Source organism: Suillus fuscotomentosus (assembly GCF_016647785.1).
Source record: "Suillus fuscotomentosus strain FC203 chromosome Unknown F5891scaffold_15, whole genome shotgun sequence".
Classification (NCBI taxonomy): Eukaryota; Fungi; Basidiomycota; class Agaricomycetes; order Boletales; family Suillaceae; genus Suillus; species Suillus fuscotomentosus.
In genome coordinates, this window is record NW_024539527.1 from 109,656 (window position 1) to 131,458 (window position 21,803).

General features: G+C 47.4%; 8 protein-coding genes across 8 annotated transcripts; 4 read left to right on the top strand and 4 right to left on the bottom strand.

The window, feature by feature from the left end:
* Positions 1 to 600: 600 nt before the first annotated feature.
* On the top strand, positions 601 to 2,007 carry F5891DRAFT_1213960 (uncharacterized protein; the record flags this gene model as incomplete). The annotated part of the gene is made up of 4 exons (XM_041369264.1): positions 601 to 1,242; positions 1,289 to 1,378; positions 1,431 to 1,567; positions 1,626 to 2,007. 4 exons carry the CDS (start codon positions 601 to 603, stop codon positions 2,005 to 2,007), a joined length of 1,251 nt encoding a protein of 416 aa, XP_041228350.1.
* A 1,908-nt stretch (positions 2,008 to 3,915) lies between these two features.
* On the top strand, positions 3,916 to 4,764 carry F5891DRAFT_900959 (uncharacterized protein; the record flags this gene model as incomplete). Its single annotated transcript, XM_041373463.1, has 1 exon — positions 3,916 to 4,764. A coding segment is annotated over one exon (849 nt), but the record flags the coding sequence as incomplete, so codon positions are not given.
* Positions 4,765 to 4,824: 60 nt separating this feature from the next.
* Positions 4,825 to 5,862, top strand: F5891DRAFT_948301 (uncharacterized protein; the record flags this gene model as incomplete). The annotated part of the gene is given in 5 exon segments (XM_041374799.1): positions 4,825 to 4,927; positions 5,095 to 5,151; positions 5,202 to 5,406; positions 5,439 to 5,475; positions 5,494 to 5,862. 5 exon segments carry the CDS (start codon positions 4,825 to 4,827, stop codon positions 5,860 to 5,862), a joined length of 771 nt encoding a protein of 256 aa, XP_041228352.1.
* A 7,140-nt stretch (positions 5,863 to 13,002) lies between these two features.
* On the bottom strand, positions 13,003 to 13,748 carry F5891DRAFT_129482 (uncharacterized protein). Its single transcript, XM_041370591.1, has 2 exons — positions 13,282 to 13,748; positions 13,003 to 13,223 (listed from the first exon to the last, which is right to left on the bottom strand). Exons 1-2 carry the CDS (start codon positions 13,597 to 13,599, stop codon positions 13,041 to 13,043), a joined length of 501 nt encoding a protein of 166 aa, XP_041228353.1. The 5' UTR covers positions 13,600 to 13,748; the 3' UTR covers positions 13,003 to 13,040.
* Positions 13,749 to 14,289: 541 nt separating this feature from the next.
* Positions 14,290 to 15,823, top strand: F5891DRAFT_948437 (acyl-CoA oxidase; the record flags this gene model as incomplete). Its single annotated transcript, XM_041374807.1, has 8 exons — positions 14,290 to 14,371; positions 14,426 to 14,526; positions 14,578 to 14,784; positions 14,834 to 14,989; positions 15,040 to 15,222; positions 15,272 to 15,296; positions 15,342 to 15,691; positions 15,746 to 15,823. 8 exons carry the CDS (start codon positions 14,290 to 14,292, stop codon positions 15,821 to 15,823), a joined length of 1,182 nt encoding a protein of 393 aa, XP_041228354.1.
* On the bottom strand, positions 15,670 to 17,262 carry F5891DRAFT_1021185 (solute carrier family 25 member 38). The gene is made up of 9 exons (XM_041361160.1): positions 17,150 to 17,262; positions 17,052 to 17,093; positions 16,946 to 16,997; positions 16,805 to 16,897; positions 16,529 to 16,751; positions 16,317 to 16,476; positions 16,167 to 16,270; positions 16,047 to 16,115; positions 15,670 to 15,993 (listed from the first exon to the last, which is right to left on the bottom strand). The coding sequence occupies exons 1-9, from the start codon at positions 17,184 to 17,186 to the stop codon at positions 15,877 to 15,879; spliced, it is 897 nt and encodes a 298-aa protein (XP_041228355.1). The 5' UTR covers positions 17,187 to 17,262; the 3' UTR covers positions 15,670 to 15,876.
* Positions 17,263 to 17,299: 37 nt separating this feature from the next.
* Positions 17,300 to 18,855, bottom strand: F5891DRAFT_1021191 (mitochondrial carrier domain-containing protein). Its single transcript, XM_041361161.1, has 7 exons — positions 18,690 to 18,855; positions 18,404 to 18,639; positions 18,259 to 18,347; positions 18,103 to 18,201; positions 17,857 to 18,050; positions 17,713 to 17,805; positions 17,300 to 17,663 (listed from the first exon to the last, which is right to left on the bottom strand). The coding sequence occupies exons 1-7, from the start codon at positions 18,729 to 18,731 to the stop codon at positions 17,454 to 17,456; spliced, it is 963 nt and encodes a 320-aa protein (XP_041228356.1). The 5' UTR covers positions 18,732 to 18,855; the 3' UTR covers positions 17,300 to 17,453.
* Positions 18,856 to 21,740, bottom strand: F5891DRAFT_1021192 (uncharacterized protein). Its single transcript, XM_041361162.1, has 4 exons — positions 21,168 to 21,740; positions 20,194 to 21,105; positions 19,361 to 20,145; positions 18,856 to 19,310 (listed from the first exon to the last, which is right to left on the bottom strand). The coding sequence occupies exons 1-4, from the start codon at positions 21,382 to 21,384 to the stop codon at positions 19,125 to 19,127; spliced, it is 2,100 nt and encodes a 699-aa protein (XP_041228357.1). The 5' UTR covers positions 21,385 to 21,740; the 3' UTR covers positions 18,856 to 19,124.
* Between the last annotated feature and the right edge of the window lie 63 nt (positions 21,741 to 21,803).

Here is a 21,803-nt window from a genome sequence, read left to right on the forward strand (position 1 = left end):
TCCAGATTCATAGCGTGCTGTAAATTGAAATGTTGTCCGGCAGTGCCATCAGGACACATAATTGCGCCCTTCTTCTGACACGCCTTGAGTTTCTTGCAGGCCTCTTTCTCACCTAGATTTTTCGCAGTTAGGACATTTGACTAGTGCTAACATAGGACTTACGCATCATGTGTTGTACCTCCCGCTCATTGGCATCAACTTGCCTCTGTAGTGCTCGGAATTTCTTCTTGGTTCCTAGAGAAGGCTTGTTAATAGTCTGTGTGTGAGGCATGGTTAGTGGTAAGTGGTAGGGGTTATTTATGTGTTGTTTGCATCAACCGAAGCCAATGTTTGGTTGTGTTAATGGTCACGTGATCATTACAACCAAAATTTTCACCAAGACTGGTTGAATTCTAAGTATGTACACACATACGAATACAACTTGTTCAGCTCCAAACTGGAGGCAATACATACAGTGCAGCTTGGAAGCTGGCATGGATGCCAATGGTTCGGGTGTAGCAAGTTGTACTAGTACTGTGAGATGTACAAGTTCTCCAACTTGCCCCCAAAAACTTGCTTTGCGCAGGTGCGAACTCCTAACCCTAACCCTAAGCTTGCTCAATGGCTGCAGCCCATGGAAGGGAGTTCCTCCTCACCCTCCTCAGTGAACTCTCCTTACTCATCTTACAAGAGTTCAGTTGCCAAATCCGCCTATTCATTCATGGTGGTGCAGTGACCCTATGCTGGCCCATGGGCTACAACACCTACAAACCCCAGCAAGCGCAGGAACTACGAAACCATATCCACAACGCAGTGCACCATCTGCAAAAGTTATCTGACACTTTGCCAGAGGAGTCATCCCACATGGCGCTGAGCCAATCAGCCATGCAGTCGCCTCCTGTGGCATCAACCACACGCTCTCCTGCTGCACTCTCCTTGTTGCATACAATGTCAAGCAGCTTAGCCCCACACTCGTTCTCACAGCTGGCGTTGGCGTCCTCGTTGCATTCTCTTTACATGTTGTCCCACAGTGTTTCGCCTCCTGCATTTATGGGGGAGTGTATGCGCCAGTCATCGACGACCTCTGCACGACATCAGACCTTTTCACCCGTCTTCGCATCTTCACCCGCCCTCGCATCTTCACCCACCCTCGCATTCTCACCCAACCTCACATTCTCACCCTCTTGCAAGATGCTGCATCATCCCCAAGGAATGCCCACACTACCAAGATTGAATACATACAGTGAATCAGGTACATTTTATGTTCATTTCATCATTCATCCCCTCAAACTCATTCTCCCGCATACAGGTCCTCCATATCCAACTCTTCTTTGATCTCTCCTTTGGCACACTCCAGCGCTCCTCCCTCACCGAGCCTCCAAGTGCTTCGACACCCTCTGTGCCTCTGGGCGTTTCATGCTGCCCTATGCCTTCGCCTTCGCCGATTCTAGCACCAGATGCTGCCCTATGCCTTCACCTTCGCCAATTTTAGCACCAGATGCTGCCCTACACCTTTGCCTTTGCCAATTCTAGCACCAGACAGTACCACTCAACCTGTCGCCTCAAGCGATGCAGTATTGAGCAGCTGGTGAATTTGCCTGGTGTCAGAGAGAATCATCAAGGTGCACTTTTTAAGTTATCCCAAGTGGCATCCTCGTTGCATTCTCTTTACATGTCGTCCCACAGTGTTTCACCTCCCGCATTTATGGGGAGCGTATGCACCGGTCATCGATGACCTCTGCACAACATCAGACCTTTTCACCCATCCTCACATCTTCACCCGTCCTCACATCTTCACCTGCCCTCGCATCTTCACCCGCCCTCGCATCTTCACCTGCCCTCGCATTCTCACCTGCCCTCGCATCTTCACCCGCCCTCGCATCTTCACCTGCCCTCGCATTCTCACCTGCCCTCGCATTCTCACCTGCCCTCGCATCTTCACCCACCCTCACATTCTCACCCGGCCTCCCAATCTCACCCGGCCTCGCATATTCCCCGCCCTCGCATCTTCACCCGCCCTCGCCTTAGAATGACAGTGAACCTGCTGAAGCCGATTTTCACTCATCTGATCTGTCTCATACTCAGGCTGTGAGATTTACATTCCACTGGGCTAGGACCACCACTGACGCTTGCCCATGACAGACAGATACCAGTTCATGAAATATACATATGATATGTTCACACAGCTTCGTAGTTCTACTGGTATGCCGAAGGAGTGAGTTCTGCTTTTGTTTTGGTTACCTTTGAACTGAACATGATGATGATGAATAGGGCTGAGGTGAACCTAGCGGTGAGATATCTGCCTCACTCGGAGGAGACTTCCATGCCCAGGAATTGGGTGTGGATCCTCAGTACATTGCCGCGGGAGCTGAGAATATTGTCAAGGACGTCATTAGTCTGTTCGCTAAGGACCTCATGAAAGACTTGGAGCAAAATGTCGATTCGGGCTGGAAAAGTTGAGCACGATGTGTACTGCCTTCGCTCGTTTATGTCATTCAAGTACACTCCTGCCATCAGCCTCCAAATTCCACGCACATCTCTTTCTACCAATACTATCAATTGGGAAACTGTACCTTCTGACCCTCCGAATCTTTGAAATTGACACTTCACGTGATATGCATTGTATGCACATCCAGAATGGAGATTGTTTTCCCTAAAATGTGATGCTAGAACAATTGTAGGACACTGTTCCTGGATGTACAATGGTTTCACCACTGATCACGCTTTCACCACTTCCTCACAACGATTACTTGCTTGAACATTACTTGATACTGTCATTTATTTTCCATAATGTCCAACAAAAAAAGAAAGTATTGCCATTGCTCTCTCGAATGCAGGGAACGTGGATGCCTTCTCAGTTATCGCCAGCGACTCTGTCACTACAAAAAAGCAAAACTTATCAATCTATCACCTTCCGTTTCCCCCACGGAATCATCGGAAGATCCACAGACAATAAATCTAGAGCCTGAGATTCACGCATCCAATGCACCTGGTGATGTGAGCATGAGCGAGCATGATGAAGACCCAAGCCCGAACCATTCAGATCAGGAGTCTGATGAAGATACTGCGAGTAATCTGAGTCACGCAGACAAAATTGTTCCATATGATGAAGAAGAGGAAAATGATGGTATAGACGAGTTAGATTTGAGAGGTGGCCGTGTAGATGCTGAGATTGAGGCACTGCATTATTCACTTCGTGAGTTTAATCACTACTAGAAAGTATTCACTAGTAACAAAAGAGATTAAATACAGGCAATACCTTGTTGACAGAGCAGGATAGAGATAACCTCCATGCTCACAGTCTCCGCATCAAGAGTCATATGCCACGTGCAATGTTCAATGAACTGCGAGAAAAGTTCAGTCACAAGATGGACATCGACTCTGAGTATAAAATGCTCAAGCGTTTCGAGGGACTTACTATCATCATGCCCATGAAAATAGATTGCTGTATCAATTCCTGCATTGCATATACTGCAAGATACAGTCAGTGATCTATGTGACTTCTGTGGAGAAAGACATTTTGATGTTCAAGGGAAGCCTAGACGTCAATTTTCCTACATGCCGCTGGTCCCTCAATTGCAGGGTCTGTTTGCCCAAGAAGATACAGTGGAAAAACTCTTATACTGCCATCAATATGACAGCAGCCCCCATACCATCAATGATGTCTTTGATGGTGAGATCTATCAGTCTCTCCAGGACAAGTTTGTGCTGGTGGATGGCATTCAGAAAAACTATAAGTACTTCTCTGGAAAAAATGACATTGCATTTTCCTTAGCAACTGATGGATATCTACTGTTTGGACGATATCGCAAGGGGCCTTCTGCAACACCAATCCTTATCCAGATCTATAACTTTCCCCCCACTATGCGCACCCACCACGAACATCTGATTTGCCTTGGAGTCATTCCAGGACCAAAATCTCCAAAAGATATTGCATCCTTCCTTGTCCCATTTGAGAATGAGTGTGCCAAACTCGCCAATGGCGCACTCACCTTTGATAGCCTTGGGAAGCAAATGTTCTGGCTCCATGCCTACAACATTTTCAAGCTCGGTGATATCCTTGCGATAGAAAAACTACTGGAAATACGTGGCCATAATGGCTTTGCACCATGTCGGTCATGTCTGATCACTGGTGTTCGAAATAAGTCTGCAAATAAGACTAATTACTACGTCCCATTAACTCACCCTACTCAACTTAATACTCCGAACCTACACTGGGACCCCCTTCAGCTCCCCCTTTGCAGCCATGCTTATTTTGAAGAGGTACTGCAAGAGATGGATGAAGCAGACACTGCTGCGGAGAAGGAGAGGATTGGCAAGAAAAATGGTCTCCGCGCAGGCCACCTTCACCTTTCTGACAGGCGGCAAGTAGGGTCAATGGACTTTGCCAGGTCCTTTCCTTGGGAATGGATGCACGTCTTCCTTGAGAATATTGTCCTGATGCTTGTCAAGCACTGGACTGGAAAATTCAAGGGTATGGATGCTGGAAAAGAAGATTATGAGATAGTTGATCATATATGGACTGAAATTGGAGCAGAAACTGCCGCTGCAATCGCAAACATTCCTGCTACATTTGTTCGAGTCCTCAGCAATATCGTGGATGATCACTCAAACTTCACAGCAGAATCATGGTCATTCTGGATCATTTACCTTGCCCCAACACTCCTGCGTAATCGTTTTCCGAACACAAAATACCACAAGCATCTTTGCGAGTTAGTTTGGATCATGAAAAAAACACTACAGTTCTCAATCATGCATGCGGAGATTGATGAATTGGAACAGTGAATTGCAAGCTGGGTAGTCAAGTATAAAAAGTAAGCAGTCTATTGCAGGACATGGTAGAACATGGCTGATATCATTATAAGGTACTACTATCAGCATGACAAGTCAAGATTACCAGCCTGCACTCTTCCAATTCACGGAATGCTTCATATTGCTGATGACATTTGTCGATGCGGACCCGTGTGGACCACATGGTCATTTTTCCTGGAGCGCTATTGTCAAAAATTCAAAATAGCACTAAAGTCAAGAGTTCAGCCTTGGGGAAACCTTAACAAAGAAGTTCTATATATGACGTACCTTCAGCAAGTGGTCCTTCGGTATGATGTCCAGGAGTAAGTATTCGGAGGGATTGGTCCCAGCTAACAATGCATGAGACTGTTTTCAAAGATTGTAAGTCACCGTCCAATGACTTGAGATAACAACATAAACAGTCCTACCAGATGATGCTTATGTTCTTCATCCCCCTCGAGTGACTTCATATGAACCTGACCATGATGAGTGGGTTAAAGTTGCATTGTATTTCAGGCAACTTATTGGCGGAAGGCGAGGGGTGATTGTTGCACGTCTCCCAGCTGTGATGGCACTCTGGAAAAAAGTTCGTATCCAAAATGGCGGAGACAGTATTCGGACGCACAGTGCCACCAGGTCATCCAAAAAGCAGAGGAACTCGTCATAAGTTCGAGTGAGTCTACTATATCACACATTAGTTCCAAAGTTGACAAGGTTACTTAGTACGAACATGAATATGAAGACCGTGTAAATGGAGCTCTTCACGTGGTTCAGTTGGTGCAATATGGTCATCTCGAGAAAATACTGGTTTTCTCATTGTCAAACGACACTCAGTGGCGAGGGCTTGCTGGCAAAACTCTTCTGCTTGTGCTCATTCGACCATGTCAGACCGAGGGTAGGAATGCTACCAAGGAGGAAGCACGTTATTCAAGAAACCTTGCCAGCATCATCACCGACCTATGGAATGTAAAAGGAGTTGTAGGGATGGTCAAGAGTCACAGGGAATGGACTATCATTGACCGCAGAAGCAGTTTTGCGAAACCAGCCTTTGATGGTGCTGGGTATAATACAGATGAAAGTGAGGCGGAGTAAATGTTGATATATATACATATGAGGAGCTGGAACATGTACAGTGTATTTCATTGCCACTTGTCCTAAAAACAGAAGCCTACTTCTTGACAACAGAAACGGCAAATGTATGAAGACTGCATGTCGTGTGCCGAAATGCAGGGAACTGAGCAAACAACATCAATGAATAAGTGATAATCACTGGAAGTGCAGGCAACTCACGGCACTCCTTAGTAAACCTGGTGGAAGGCTTTTCAAAGATGGCTGCATCGAAGCTTCGAAGGCCAAGACGGTCTGTGCTGCCATTGTGGTGGTGCTTTATGAGGCTTGAGAGGCGCATTTGCAGGCTGCGTGGGGTATTACCTGGCAGAGTATGGTTCTGGTAAGCTGGCAGCAGGTGAGCATGGGGTATACAATTCTAGTTCTCCGTCGTGGTCTCTGTTACTGTCGATGGGAAAGTCATTGTCATTTTCTATGAGAGTGTCATTATCACCATCCTCATTAGAGTCATTCCCATGAGCATAGTCGTTGCCGTTCTTAGAGGTTGCAATATTGTCTTCTGGCTCTTTGTGGACAGGCAGCGACTTGTCGAGAGTTCAGGTCTTCATGGCCTGCAGGGGAGGTGTATTGCTTGCAAATTTGCTGACCGCAGGCAGCATGACACGAGCATTGTCGGTGACAATGGCTTTCTGCACAGTGGGTGGCGGACTGGGAACCCTAAGGGAGGAGCTTCCATTAGATTGATATGAGTCCCGCTTATATGAAACGTAGTCCACATACACTGCAGTCACACTCTCACCGCCTGATGAGCCAGTAGGCGTGTGGTAAGGGGGAGAATGAGAGGGCTGATTGAGTGGAGATAGGAGTTTCGTCACGTTGGGTGCGGCTTGTGTCAGGGCCAGCGGAGAGGAGGTTCGTTTTGACTGTGGGGGAATGTTTGCAGTGGTGGGACTCGCTTGTTGTGCCTGACGCTGATTTGCAGACTGAGTTGCTGTTCAAAAATATTCAGTACTTGCGGCACTGACGAAATGAACACTGAAAAATATTCAGTACTTGCGGCACTGACAAAGTGAATGCTGAAAATTAGTCAGTGTCACAAGTACTGACAGACATGACTCTCACATCTAGTGATGCATCGGGCCTGGCTTGGCCTGAAAGCCAGGGCTTGGGCCTGGCTTTAGAGGGCTCGGGCCTGGACAAAAATCAGGCCAGGCCCTTTAGAAGGGCCTGGGCCAGGCTTGGGCTTGGCTCAGGCCTGGGCCAGGGCTTACAAGTCAAAAATGTATCAAAACATCTATTTCACTACCAGAAAAATTAGATACTCAATACTCAACACCTGATACATCTGAAATGTCCTCCTCCTCCTCCTCCCCATCATCCAGTCCCTCTGATGCTAATTCTAAAGTTGAAGGAGTCTCTCGGAAGATCAAATCACGTTGATACATCATGCGAAGCACCTGAATTGCCTCCACAACATCACCCTTCAAACAGTTACAATGTTTTGTGACAGTCAGAGCTGCAGCAGAAAAAGCTCACTTGCTCGAAACTGTAGCCATGATAGACAAATGATCACGGGCAAGGGATGCCCATACAGGGTACTGACAAACATTCACCTATAATATTAAGCTAGATCAACAACAATTCAGTTGACACGAAATGATACCTTACCCCCCACCATTTAATGATAGACATGTTATCGGGAACTAGAGTAGGTGAGTTAAGGTAGAGGTGGAATTCTCTTAGCCATGACAGCTGGGGATCCACTTCCAACTCTTCCGGCTTGTCATCACCACTCTCATCATCACTAGAGAGCTCTTGAAGAAGTGCATGTACCTTACCAGACTTCTTTTTTGGTGACGACGGAACACCATGCTCACCATACAACTTAATATGCTCTTCCTTAAACTAGTCTTGATGTAAGCATATATCATATCTCGAAAATGGAAGACCTACCATTCATTCTGCCTCCTTGAGAGCCTTGGCATGTATGGCCTTGCCCCAAAAACATTTGATGTGAGAGTCCTTCTGTGACGGTTCAAGCACTAAATACAGTTAATGTCAACACTACTACAAGTCACTGATCACCTACACATTGAAATGATGTATGCATCACACTCTGAGCTTCAGTCATAATACTCATGGATCTTCACAATCCCTTCTTGTAGGGCTCGATGAAATGACTCATACTTGGGATTCTCAGAATGTGTCAACCAGGCCTTGTGTAAGGCCTCGAGGGCTGGTAAAGCAAGGTGAAGGGATGCTCCCCTATCAGATGAGAAACTTTGCTGAGCTTTGTCGGTGTGCTAAAGTAATAATCAGCTTGAGTTACAGAGAAAATGTCCAGCTCACAGCTAGGAGAGATGTAAATAAAGTAATACGAGCCCACTCGTCCTCGTGCAGCTTCAATTGATCAATTTTGGCTCGTTTTGTAAGGTTTGCCTCACAAAGGCCAAGCTCGTAGACAAATGTATCAACATACTAAAGAACATTAGTCAGTTTCAATACGTCATTTATGTTATCATACACACAGGTCTCTTCTTCTCAGCATGGTGTAGAAACAACAACACAGTGAAGCGTGAACGAGGCTCCTGACTGTATCTGTAAATGTTGTAGGTTGCGCATTGCCTAGTCTGCTATACTTGAGAAGACAAGTGTGTTCGACCCTAAAGGGGAAGCGAGTGCAGCAAGGATCTAGAAGTGTGCACTAAAGCGAAGCACGAGAAAGCGCAGGTGCACGCAAGGCACGAAGCGTGGGAAAGTGTGCGCAGGTATGCGGAAATGAGTGAGACTAAGCTTAAGTGATGATATGATGCAAGTCAAGAGAAGAGAGATGCAAGATGTCAAGGAATAGATTTCTACTGCGACTTTCTAGGTAGTAAGTAGTAGGTAAAGTTGGGTGCTGGCGCTTATATATGGTACCTAAGCGCTGTCATGCAGAGCCGAAGCGCTACCGAGTAAGGTCTAGTATGTAAAGATATATATAAGTAAGGGTCCATGATAAAAATAAAGGTGGAATGATATGTAAATAAGGGAAACAGAAATACACGCACTAGAGAGCTTGGTGGACAGTGGATGGATGCTTCTGGATGGCTGGCGCTATAGGGAGATCAAGCACGGGAAAGCGCGCGCGCATATACATCGTGAAGTGCAGGAAGTGGGCGCGCATGGCGCGTGTTGCAAGGGAAAGCTGTGCCTCATATAGAGATAGCTGTGGGTAGTGCACAGAGTGACACTACAAGTTTGTGCTATGTACTCCCTAGTGAAAACTGCCATATCAGGCTATGAGAGGCATGAGTCTCTACAACGGTCAAGCATGACATAAGTCAAGGACCACCAGATGGGCATGTCAAGTAATAATTGCGAGACAACAGAGCTTGGGTTAGGTGCACAGGTCTGGATATCCTTCCAGAGTTGCTTTCATTGAGCCGAGGATCGCGCCTGATATACAGTTGGTCAAACAATACTCAAATAATTCAAGAAAATGACAAACCTTGACTGCAATGGCTCGTATGAGACCAATTTCATCTCGATGGCCATGGACTTGAGGGACGGACAAATCTTGATGCTCAGGATTATAGTATGGGGCACTGCTGTATGAAGAGATGACAGTTCATGTCGCAAGGTGAATAACATGAGCTAAGCACCTTCAAGTTCCATGTTAGTAAAAGTACGAAACAAATCACAACATAACTATACCTGATGCGCCGCTTTTTTGAGATCCATATTGTCCCGGTCCCTTGCTTTATCCGACGTGCCAATTCATCAAGCATTGTGTCATCATTCGAGGCATTGTCACATGTAATGTGGCCAATCTAATACCCTGTGAGCACAGCGCACCAATATTTCGACACCTTACCTTATGAGCAATGCCCACTATCTTGAACAAAGCCTGCCAAAGACATTGTCCATTGTGGGAGTTATTCAGTTGCGTGAATCCAAGGACGGCACATTCGAGCTGCCAGATACCAGGTGATGTTTCCTCGATCCAGTGGCCAGTAGCAGCAAAATAGCCATCAGCATTACTGGCCTGCCATGCATCGCATGTCAGGTTGACAGTGCCAGACACAAGCTTGCTCTGTTTGCAACATCAGTATGAAACATTAGATAATACAAGGGAAAACTTGCATTGAGGCGTTCTTTTAACTTCATCATCTGCTTCTTGAACAAATTGATAATTTCGCAGTGTGTAGTGTTACGATTTGGCAGAACAACACCGCTCATAGCACAAGCTGCTACAGCAATCATCTTCTGAAAGCTTGGATGATTGATTGCTTGAATAGGCTGCAAAACAATCAAAAATCGCTGTGAATACAAGGAATCAACACCTACCTGGCTAGTGGAAATTAGCCACTCAATAGCAGCTTCACAAAAGACTGTGTCTGTGTATGGGACAACAACCTTACTGGAAGGATTTTCTTGCAGATGGCCGTCGAGACTCGTTTGCTGCGCATTCGCAATAGCAACTGCTGTTTTGCATTCCTTGATATCTTGAGGCAACATCGACTCAAAGTTATTAGTCTTGCACCATTGACAATAATTATTCTGTAGTAAATGTTAAAGCATCAAGTATCAAAATGAAAAACCAATGTACTGAATGCTGGAATGCAATATGGCGTTGACACGTTGATGTATCGCTAACAATCTGGCATGGGTACCCTTTCTTTCTGCAACTCTGTCAGTGGAGATAGTGAAGAAAGAATATGTACTTACTTGCATGACTCGCAGTCTCAGACTGAACGTGTTTTCCCGTCCTTGGCCTTGTGTGCATAAGGTTTGCCAAAAAACGCACTGACATCGGAGCCCCTCTCCTCGTGTCGAAGTACAGGCGTCATTGATATGTCCTGTACATTGATGTCGGACAGAAATTCGTCCGTGGCTGCAGGTGTCGTGTGGCGAGTACTTGGAGTCTCTTCTGTTAGTTGGTAGGGAGGTTAAGTTATAGAACAAGTAAATAAAAATACATACCTGTGTCATCAATGAGAGAACGGGTGTCATCCATAAATGATGGATTGTGAGCCCGACAAAGGTGTTTGCCTATAGAATCATTGAGAGAGTAAGTATACAAATGCAGAGGCTGCAACATACCTTTGTGGCCTGCCGCTTTGTCTTCTTCACTCGATAACTCCGCTAATTCTTCTCTCGATGAAGGGGTCCAGTCTGCATCCGCCAAAGTGCGCTTGCCAGCATTTCTCGAGTTGGTGCTGATTTTATGGCTGCTGAGTTCTGGTGTTGCGGTGTTGTTAGAGTCGGTAAGGCAAGATGATGAAATGATAGTGCGCTTTGCTCGCATGGTGACAGTGACAGGTGTGTCATCATCAGAGATCACTGTGGGAGGCATCAGTACACTCGCATTCTGCCGGTAGATCAGTCGCACGAAGAATCACTCACCGGTGGCGCATAAACTGTAAGTCATGATGGAATATGCCGTTGATGTTTCCAAATTGGGAAGCCTGGGCCTGAGCTCCAGGCTTGGGCCTGTCCAACTTACAGGCCAGGCCCTTACCTTGGGCCTGGCTTTGGCCTGACCTACGAGGGCTCGGCCCAAAGGGCCTCAGGGCCTCAGGCCAGGCCCAATGCATCACTACTCACGTCAACACTGAAAATGACAGGTTCTTTTTTCAGTATCTACGTCACTGGAATATGTCACTCAGGGTTTCTCACGTTTATTTTCAGGGTATTTACTTCCCACAGTGAATGTTCACTGCAGGCAGTAGCCAATCAAATGATGAATAAAACTCGTACTGAAACATAAAACATTGATTGTGGACTGAATATTGATGATAGCAGCACTTTGAGTGGTCAAAAATAGCAGTACAGTCGGCCTTGCATATTGCAAGACACCATAATGTACTCTTGTGAGGGAAATGACTCGGAATATGACACTATTTGTGCAAACTGTGAGTTATTGCAACAGCCGCCACAGCAGGACCCCTGAAGCTCCCTATAAGGTCTGTCCGTCCAGAACCCCAAAATCAGCCCTAAAAAATGCAACTTTTTGGCCGTCAAAAATGCTAAGTCGGATAGAGGTCAGTGGTCACACAGTGTGACCTCCGCCAAATTGTGACATTTCTGCGTTGTGCACCATGCAATACTGGGAGTACATAAACAAGGTATGTTAGTGCTTGGGGATATTTAACTTCTAACTGGCTTCTTAGACAATCCTTTCCTCACTGCTGGAAGCTTCAGTATAACCCTCTTCACCGAGGGACGTGCAAGAGCATTCCAACGAGCTGCAGTCTATCTCCAAGTCACTACATGACCTGCCCTGAAGTGCGCCTGAATCACCGCCAAAAATGCTAACTTCGGACAGACATCGGCCCTCCAAAAGCCTCAAAAATGCTAAGTCCGGACAGAGATTTGGCCAAATTTCGGCCTCAAAAATGCTAAAATTCGGACAAACCTATGGGGGAGCTTCAGGGGCCCTGCCACGGCCCACCAATAGTACTAGTAACTACATATATATAGTAGTACGTACTAGACCAGAATTCATCACAGTATTGAACTCGACAACCTACCACAACCACCTCTCCACTGAGTCGCTAACGGCCTTCAATGGCACACATCTTTAACACGCTTCCAAATCTTTGAAGCTACTATATGATATACTGGTATGTTTCTTTGACAGATCTTAGCCTGCTTAAAAACTCGGACTTTAGCGTGACTGCTCGTATTTTTGTCGACATTCACTGCCTGCGATGACACTCTCAGCTAGGCCACTGCCAACCACAAATCCTGCACTCTCAGCCTCCTGCTGCCATATGACACTGTCATCCCGCTACCACCACCTGTAGCGGCTGGGACCTGTTCTTTTGGTCATGAGACACGGGGATGCGTTGGACCGTGATGAGATGATTCGTTATGACTCATGAGCTGCTGGGATGCAGAGGCAGGTTTGAAGTTCCCATCAAGAGATCCATGTCGTCTCGAGTTCACATTCTACAGGCGATTGATCTTGATCATGACGCGCACCTGCTTTCTACTACTCTCAGCAGCGGATCGGCCTGAGCCACGGCCCAATACAGGTAAGCGAGAACATAACAGTGCTGCCGACCAAATTATAAGTTTGCAGACGATGGGATGTCGAAGAAGTCTCTCGGGACCGTGTCTTTGTGCAATCAATATTTGAGCTCCACCACGCAATTCCCAACACCGCAAACGCCATGCGCAAACGCCCAGTGCACGTCAGCAACTGCTGACGTGACTTAGACGAATACGGACGACGGATGAGAGCAGGAAAAGGGAAGAAGGCGGGGAGGATAACGAGGGAGAGGAGATGGATGAGATGGGCAGGAAGGAAGACATCGAGTAATGTGAATGTATGATCGACTGTGCCTCGTTTTGCTCGTGGTCCACTGAGCTCGGGATACAATCCGCGCGATGGAGAACTTGGAGTGATTGTAAGACCTATTGAATATTTTCGAAAACATCAGACGTTTGACTCACCGAGTTATAGCGCAGCTTCCGTGATGTCAAGAGCGTCGTTGCCAGTCTGCATTCTCTTGGGTGCGAAAGTATGGGACGGAGGTGCGACAGGATAGAACAGAGCTGCGAGAGGAACGCAAGAGGATGGGGTGGAGCCTGTGGAGGTGCAAGAGGATTGCGAGAGGATGGGACGGAGGTGCGAGAGGATGAGATAGAGTTGCAAGAGGATGAGATGGAGGTGCGAGAGGGTGCGACAGAGGTGCAAGAGGATGAGACAGAGGTGCGAGAGGGTGCGACAGAGGTGCAAGAGGGTGCAAGAGAATGTGACAGAGGGTGCATCAGAGGATGCAATGGATGTACGAGAGGGGTGCGAGATGATGCGCAGGATATCAATTAGTGTACTAAGAACTTGGGAATGATATGATCACATACTTGGAGCAAAGCTATTGAAACGCACCTGCAAAACTACCGAGCTGACGATTTAGATGGTGGGAGGGTGGGTCTCAGAGACTAGTTTCCCATAACATAGAAACCGGGTCTCTTAGACCCTTCATAGGCACCGAGAAGTGCTGCCTGAGGTGCAGCATAGTAGCGAATATAAAGGGCATGGTGATAATAGATTGAAACTGTGAGCGGCCCAATACTGTTGGTCGTCATTGATTTACCCGCCAATGGTCCGGCATTTGCAAATTCGCTGCAGTATCACCATGCATTATGTGCGCTAGAACGCTCAGCATCAACGCTATGGCATTAAGCTATGATAAGAGAGAAGATCCGACCAAGCAATACCATGTGATTACTTGGACCAAACTTGGACCAGTATTTAAATTGATGTCATGCGGCTGTATTGTGCGCACGCTTACTTTCTAGCTTTGTTATTCGCTTTCACCGACATGTTCCGCGTCGCATCACGAGCACTCCGAGCTACCAAGCATCGTCCAACAAAACTGGTCGAGCCAGCTAGGTACGTGGTCTTCAAGTTGCAGGGGTCGTACAAGTCACTGTAATCCCTTACCCAGAACATTATTTATGTCTGCAATACGGACAGAGGGACTCCGACTCAACTCGCTGGACACATTCACGGAGGAGGAGAACATGTTTCGTGATTCAGGTATGTTGATCTTTGTATCTACCTGCGTTCGCGACACCGATCACATACGTTTAGTGAAGCGCTTCGCGGTAGACGTAGTTGGCCCCAAGGTCCGCGAAATGGACGAGAAAGAATCTATGGACCCAACTATCATTCAGGGTCTCTTTGAGCAAGGGGTCGGCATCCAAACACGTCTCTTTCTAAAGCATGCTAACACCACTCTGCAGCTCATGGGCATAGAGACAAGCGTCGAGCACGGAGGTGCAGAAGCCTCCTTTGTATCCGCAATTATTGCAATCGAGGAGCTTGCAAAGATAGACCCCTCCGTATCTGTCATGTGTGATGTGCACAACACCCTGGTGAACACTATTCTGCGCACGTACGGCACGAAGGAGCAGCAAGACAAGTGGTTGCCTTTGCTGTCGGAGTCAAAGGTGAGTTGAACACGAACTTTCCTGCATGTGCGCTCATGTGTACATATAGCTTGGTTCATTCTGCTTGTCCGAGCCTGCGTCAGGTTCAGATGCTTTCGCGCTGCAGACAAGGGCAAAGAAGGACGGAGACCATTGGGTTATCAACGGATCCAAAATGTGGATCACCAATTCGCATGAGGCTGAAATCTTCCTCATCTTTGCCAATGTGAATTCTGCTTGTTCCCGCTTTACGTTATTGGCTGAAAGAGCCCCTAGGTCGATCCAAGCAAGGGCTACAAGGGTATTACTTGCTTTATTGCAACGAAAGAGATGGGCGTGCAAATAGCCAAGAAGGAAGAGAAACTTGGCATTAGAGCGTCATCGACATGCACACTTAATTTTGACGATCTCCGAGTACCAGCTGAGAACATCATAGGCGGTGAGGGCAAGGGCTACAAGGTCAGTGGTTTGATTCAGGCGAAGAAATCGCTGAGTTTTCCTAACACAGCTTGCCATCCAAATTCTGAACGAGGGTGGGCAATATTCATTGTCGACACTATGAAAGCTCACTTCCATAGGTCGCATCGGTATTGCTGCTCAAATGTTGGGCCTCGCTCAAGGCGCATTTGACAAAGCTGTTCCTTATACCTACCAACGGACTCAGTTTGGTCAGCCAATTGGAACCTTCCAGGGCATGCAGTTCCAAATTGCAAAGGCTGCAGTCGAGCTCGAAACTGCACGTCTGCTTACATATAATGCAGCACGGCGGAAGGAGGAAGGTCGAAGCTTCACGAAGGAGGCGGCAATGGCCAAGTACTGGGCTAGTCAGGTAGCTCAAGATGTGAGCGGGTCAGCTATCGAGTGGTGCGGAGGTGTCGGGTTCACAAGGGAGACGGGGATTGAGAAATTCTGGAGAGACTCGAAGATCGTGAGTGACGCTCTGACTGAATGGATTATATTATTCAGCTGGTATTCTTTACAGGGTGCAATCTACGAGGGGACGTCAAATATCCAATTGCAAACGATCGCAAAGTTCATCCAACAAGAGTACTCTCGATGACCAACAGATTCGGGCTTGAGTTGTATCAATGGATAATATTGTTAAATAGTTCGTCACGTTTGCATGAAGAGCAGCATTCCTTCAAATACAGCCCATCCAATTGCCGAGCTGAGGATTTTCCTAGACATGCGGAGAGATGCGCCGTCGAAAAAACCGGCTGCACCACGTTGCTGTGAATTGAGTGATGAGAATACAACTCAAACATGAAACAAGCGGGACCAGCCTTGAAAATTCTAATGACAGTTGTAGTGAAGCCACGGTATTTGTCTTCTGAACGAACTTGCATTTTCGTCTGAGGAAGCCATCAGATATTCTAGAAGGTGAGACGGCCTGAAGAAATGACCTTTATAACGTCAAATGGGTGTGTCGCCATCGTGGCGACGGCACCTGCAGATGCTGCTGAGAAGCTATGTATGCCTACTGCATATGCTGTTGGGATGAAGTACGCTGGAACACATGAGTTAGATTCTTGCATCACCAGGAACGATCTTACTTGTCTCGCGTTTAATACTCTCATATATGACGACAAATAGACCGGCGTATGGTGCATCCCGCAGCGACGACGCAACGAATCCGCGCATAAGTTCAGACGGTCCCATACGGGCGATAGAAAGAAGCGAGCCGGATAAACTACGGTATGCATGCAACTCACTCTGCGTAACGCTAGGATATTAAAATCAAAGTGGTTTACGCGACCGCACGAACCTCAAAACGCGCTTTCAAGATAGAAAATGGGTTGAGGATGAATCCGACTCCGACTCGAGCGGTCGCGCCTGCTATGAGGTTGCCCTGACTAGACAGTTTCGGAAGGACGGTTTTAGAGCTGTCGCGGCTGTGCTGCTGGTGTGCGGAAAAATAGGGCGACTTTGCCATGATAGAACGTAGATAAGTCAGGCTCGTAAAGTAGAGGGCCACTCCTGGAACATTGCTGGTGTAGAAAAAGTCATCGACGAGAGAGATGCAAAATATAGTAGAACGCACCGAACCAATGTGGCACTTGTACCCGTCCATAACCCTTTTATGCCTTCGTTCCGGATAATATCCTTAGTCGTACGCCATATAATAGTTGTATTGCTTCAGAGACATGAGTTGTTGAGCAATACAATTGTACATGAAGCCTACCCGGCATTCAAAGCAGAATCTCCTTGTTGAATCCTGGTCTTCAGGAGGTCGACTGTGTACCAAGTTGAATGTAATCGGATACTAAGAGCTTCCCCAAGGTGCTCACGAGGCTGTAATAAGATCGCTCCCCCAAACCCAGAGAGGGCACCTGAAAAGTCAGAAGATGTCAAGCCGTGCAATGAGAGGCGCATCAGTTGTTCTGACCTGAGAGCAAATGCTGACCAACTGCAGCATTTTTCATAAATGGAGTGAATGAATGTGTCGATATAAAGAGGATGGCAGTGATATGGTAGTACGTCCCCACTGTTTGATCAAGACCGCCTATATTTGCTGAATCTTAATATTTATGCAACATTTAACCAAACCCTGTTAAGGCCGTCCTCATTGATGTATCTATCCATGGACCATGGGATGACGAAACTCGAGATAAAAATGACTCTAAGAGAGAGCGACTTTTCTAATATTGCGACGCATTATTATAATTTTGTGGATTAATGCTCCTCGATATTCATGTTCGTCTCTTTGCCTCCCTGCGCGCTGCAGATGTCCGTAATAACCATGCAAGGTTCTCGTATACAACAAAAGTGACGCAAGTTCCAGGAAGAACGCGCACGAGGTTCGTCCCCATCCCACGATAAAACCCACGAATCCCTTCGCCTTGCCAAGTGCGTTTGATGGTGGTCGGTATGTTAGGATATAGGCGAATTGTGGCATTGTTCTGAAATGAGGATGAAGATGTGACGGAGTAAACAATAATCGTCTCTCACCTGTATTCGAGAGCGGATGACCTGGTATGGATAGGTAAGCGCAAGCGCCCATATCTTGCTCGCACCTGACATAAAAGTATAAGATACATTCGACTAGACAATATCGTTAAATACGAGACAAAGAAAAGAGAGCGATAGACTCACGAGCTTGTCGTCCTCCGGTCCCATCACCTTTCCGGCCTTTGCAAACTGTTTTCGTTTTCGTTCGAAACCCCATCGTTTCATCTCTTCGTATGCCATGAACTGCACCGCGCCGTTGCTCACACCGACCAAAGCCAAACTAGTCCCTTTCCACAAACCAGAGAAGCCCTCTTGCCTCCATATCGAGGAAATACCATCTAAGATGACACGACCCGCTTAACAAATGAAAATGAAACAAGACGAACGTACGTGAAAGGCTTAGGTAGGATGTTGGTGAATCGGCACGCGTCGTAAACATGCGCACTTTTACGACCCATATAGGGTTAGTAATTATAGCTGTGACCGCGCCTGTAAATTTCAGTTTGAGATACTATTATAGAAAGAAAAGGGAATGGATGTGCGAACTCGCTTGAGCGGAACAGAGCAGGTATGCTCCCGGGGACATCCTATGATCCGGGTCGTCTCTGTATGACCGCTTCTTCAGCATGTCGTAACTGACGTATATCAGTGCCCTGCAAATAAATTTCGAAACTGATAAAACGTTACTCACAAAAGAAAATAGAGTCCCCAACTCGAGGCGTTCCCTGCAATATTTGGTCCTACGCCCCGGTACAACCCTCTCCATCCTTCAGTTGCATGAATTTTGCGCAGAGCGTTCCATATGGCGGTTCCGATTCCACCCTGTGGGTTTGTGGTGGCGACCTGTAGCTTGACCTTCAAAAGGTCGAGAGGGTGCATGCATAAGACGGCGACAACGCCCGCTCCGAGACCCGCTGCTGCATGGTCCTACAACGTTTGATTAGACAGGAAATATAAAATCAAAGATTAGAATATACTATGGAACTGGTCGGGAAGAAGCTCGAGTGAGGTAGAGACATGCGACTGTGACTGCACTGTGCCGATCAGGAAGAGCTAATGGACAGTCTGGGGGCAAGTCCGTCACCGACTCCGGCAGTATTGTCTGGGTCCGAGTCTGGGGGTGTCCATTTTCCGACGTTCTCGTGCCAAAGTTTCAAACTGTTTAACGTTACGTGATATCCGGTCAACGCCGACCCCTAGTAGGTCAATGGCAGAGTCGCACAATGTGCATAAAGGAACATGATTTGACGAGTACAACAAAAACTATACCGTACCCTCAACGATCATATAAAAAAAACTGCGTGAAAGGCCTAAATAAAGAAACAGACGAACATGACATGGCATTGAAATCATGGAAAAGTAGAAACCGATGATGTCGTCAAAGGGTCGTATCAAATCACTCTGTGAGTCAATCATGTAGCAGCACTCTCGCGTGCCTCGCCATTCGTGCGAGGCGTGCCACGGGTGAGCCCGGCTGCGGCAAAATTCCGTGCAGCAAATCCACGTCCACGTCCTCTAGGACCACCGCGGACCCCTCTATCAGCGCGCTCCTCACGATCTGTCGCTATCTGCACGCTAACCGTACCCTCGCCCATTTTCTAGACCGCAAATATCAGTCACTGAAAAGGACGACATTCGGGTGCCTTACCTCGTCATTCTTGTCCAATCCTGCCTTCATGGTCTCATCATCACCAAACTCTACATAAGCAAGGGGTCTAGCACGGTGATGCGGGGATCCCTTGAACGGAAGGAATGTCACTTTCGTCACTCCCGCTGTCTCACCGCCAAAGAATGACCTGACGTCTGCTTCCGTCGACTGTTGAGGGAGTTTAACAAATAAAGTCCAAGGATGTCTCGATGACCGCTTGCTTGTCGGTGTCCTGACGCCGGTACTGTCCGTTGTTGGCGACTTCATCCCGTCACGTACGTCAGCGATGGGCGCTTCGGGTGTTGCTTTGCCTGATTGCTCTGGTGCAGACACCGGAATTGGAGTTGGAGCAGACGCAGAGGTCGGAGCTGGAGCAAGTGCGTTCAAAGCAGGATCAGCCTTCTCTTCGGATGTAGAAGCCTCTTTCTCTTTCGCTTCCGTACGCTCACGGTCCTTGCGTTCTTTTTTCTCTTTCTCTTTCTCTTTCCGTTTCTGCTTCTCTTTTTCAGCCTTGTCTAATGGCGGTGCAGGTGTTCCACTCCCGTTAGACTTGGGAGCAGGAGTGGATGGAGATGACTCTTTTGGTGTCTCTTTGCCAGATGCCACAGGGACCAGAGGAGACCTGATCTCTTTTGGATGCGGCGAGAGAGGTTTTTCAGCCTGAACGGGTGTTGAACCCTTGGTGGGTGGGTTCGAAGTAGCGTTCGGTAGTGAGGACGTCGTTGAATTGGGTGTTGGAACAACATTACTGGGCGTTGCGGTGCGACGGTACGCATAATTGAAACCTATAAAACATTTAGTGAAAGCCACCAATTAAAGTGTTAACGGCTTACCCTGGCTCTTCAACTCGGCACTGATCCTGCCATCCTTGACATCCAACACAAGTGAACCAAATGCAGCGTCACACAGGTTCCAATTCCAACAGTTCTTCCAAGAGGGCTCTTCCGGACCCTGCGCATTTGGTACCCTCTCAATGACACTCAGGGCCTTGTCAAGCAGGACCCGCTGATGCTCATCGATGACGGTGTCTACCTGCTGCTTCACACTGTCCCAAACTTTATCAAAGGCTTCCTTTCCAGCAATGAGCTTGTGACGGAAGCCTTCTAAGTCGCTTTGCACGCTGAACTCATTATAACTGGAGGCATAACGGAAGTGAAGTCCCGCGCTGATAGAGAGATCAGCCTTGAGAACGAGTGCAAGTTGAGCCATTATGCCTTCGCGTCCGGGGCTTGCGTGGGTGACAAGGAGACGCGTCTCGGTGGGATCGAAGACACGCTGAGCAGTATCAACGAGCTCACCGATCTGGAGGGCGGTTGTCCACATGGTACCCTGACCACCAGCGATGGTTGCGCTGCCATCACCATTATCAAACATTTTGTGGGGAACGAGTGCGCCACCCAAACCAAGAAGCCTCAGCTTAACGCCTCCGACATCAAGACAATAAGTGGTTGCCTCATCGAGGACGTGAAGGTTGTCGATGTTGTAAATGCCAGCACGGAATTTCTCGAGAATGACGACGTCCTCGCAAGCACCCCAAACAGTATATACAGGGACAGAAAGCTTGAGTTGACCTGAGAGGAGGAGAGGGAATTCAGAAAGAAGGGAAATATCGACGGTGGCGCGGATTGCTTGGGAGGTGTTGTCAGGTGCGAGGAAGTGGGAACGCTGCGTGGATGGTATTAGTGGCGAATACATGGTCAGATGACGCAGAGTGCGGTCATTTATGCGGTCCAGACTGTTACTTTCTACATATAATAAACGCGTCAAGCACGAAAAAAAACGATCACTGGTAGACGCCCATGCTCACCGAAAAAACCAAAGTCACCAGTATGAATGATAGCTTTGGCATTAGCCTCGCGCGCGAGATCGTTTAGGCCAGAAAGTCGACCGCGGATGTCTGCGATGCAGAGGATGCGACCGTGTGTAGTGTCTAGAACTTTTGTGTGGGTATTCACTTGAGGTCTAGAGTTTGGTGATACTGTAGGACGTGTCGAGGAAGATGCTGGGCGAGATGACGAGTTCATTTTGGAAGCTATGGGGACGACGAGGAAGATGGCGAGGAAGACGCTCAACACAATGACAAGGTCACTGAACGAAGAAGGGTTTCAAAGGTAGTAGTCGACGATTACATAAGCTAATAATACCACCAACACTGGCCTTACCAGTGTCCGTCAACGTTCTCAACGTTGTCGACGACAATGACAGTGTTTGCATCAGAAGCTGCTGTTAACCTGGGCTCGTGGTCATCGTCGCTGTGGTCGTTATGAGATATTATATCGTAGATCTCAAAAAGCACGAATAAGGACTTCGATACTTGTTGTCCATACAATCATCATCGTTGTAGACAACGACGACGCAATAGAATCGAGTGTAATGTGAATCAGTTTTGCAGTGATTCACTTTGAGAATTTTTGGTTTAGTGAGTCCGTTAAAGTTTGTAGTT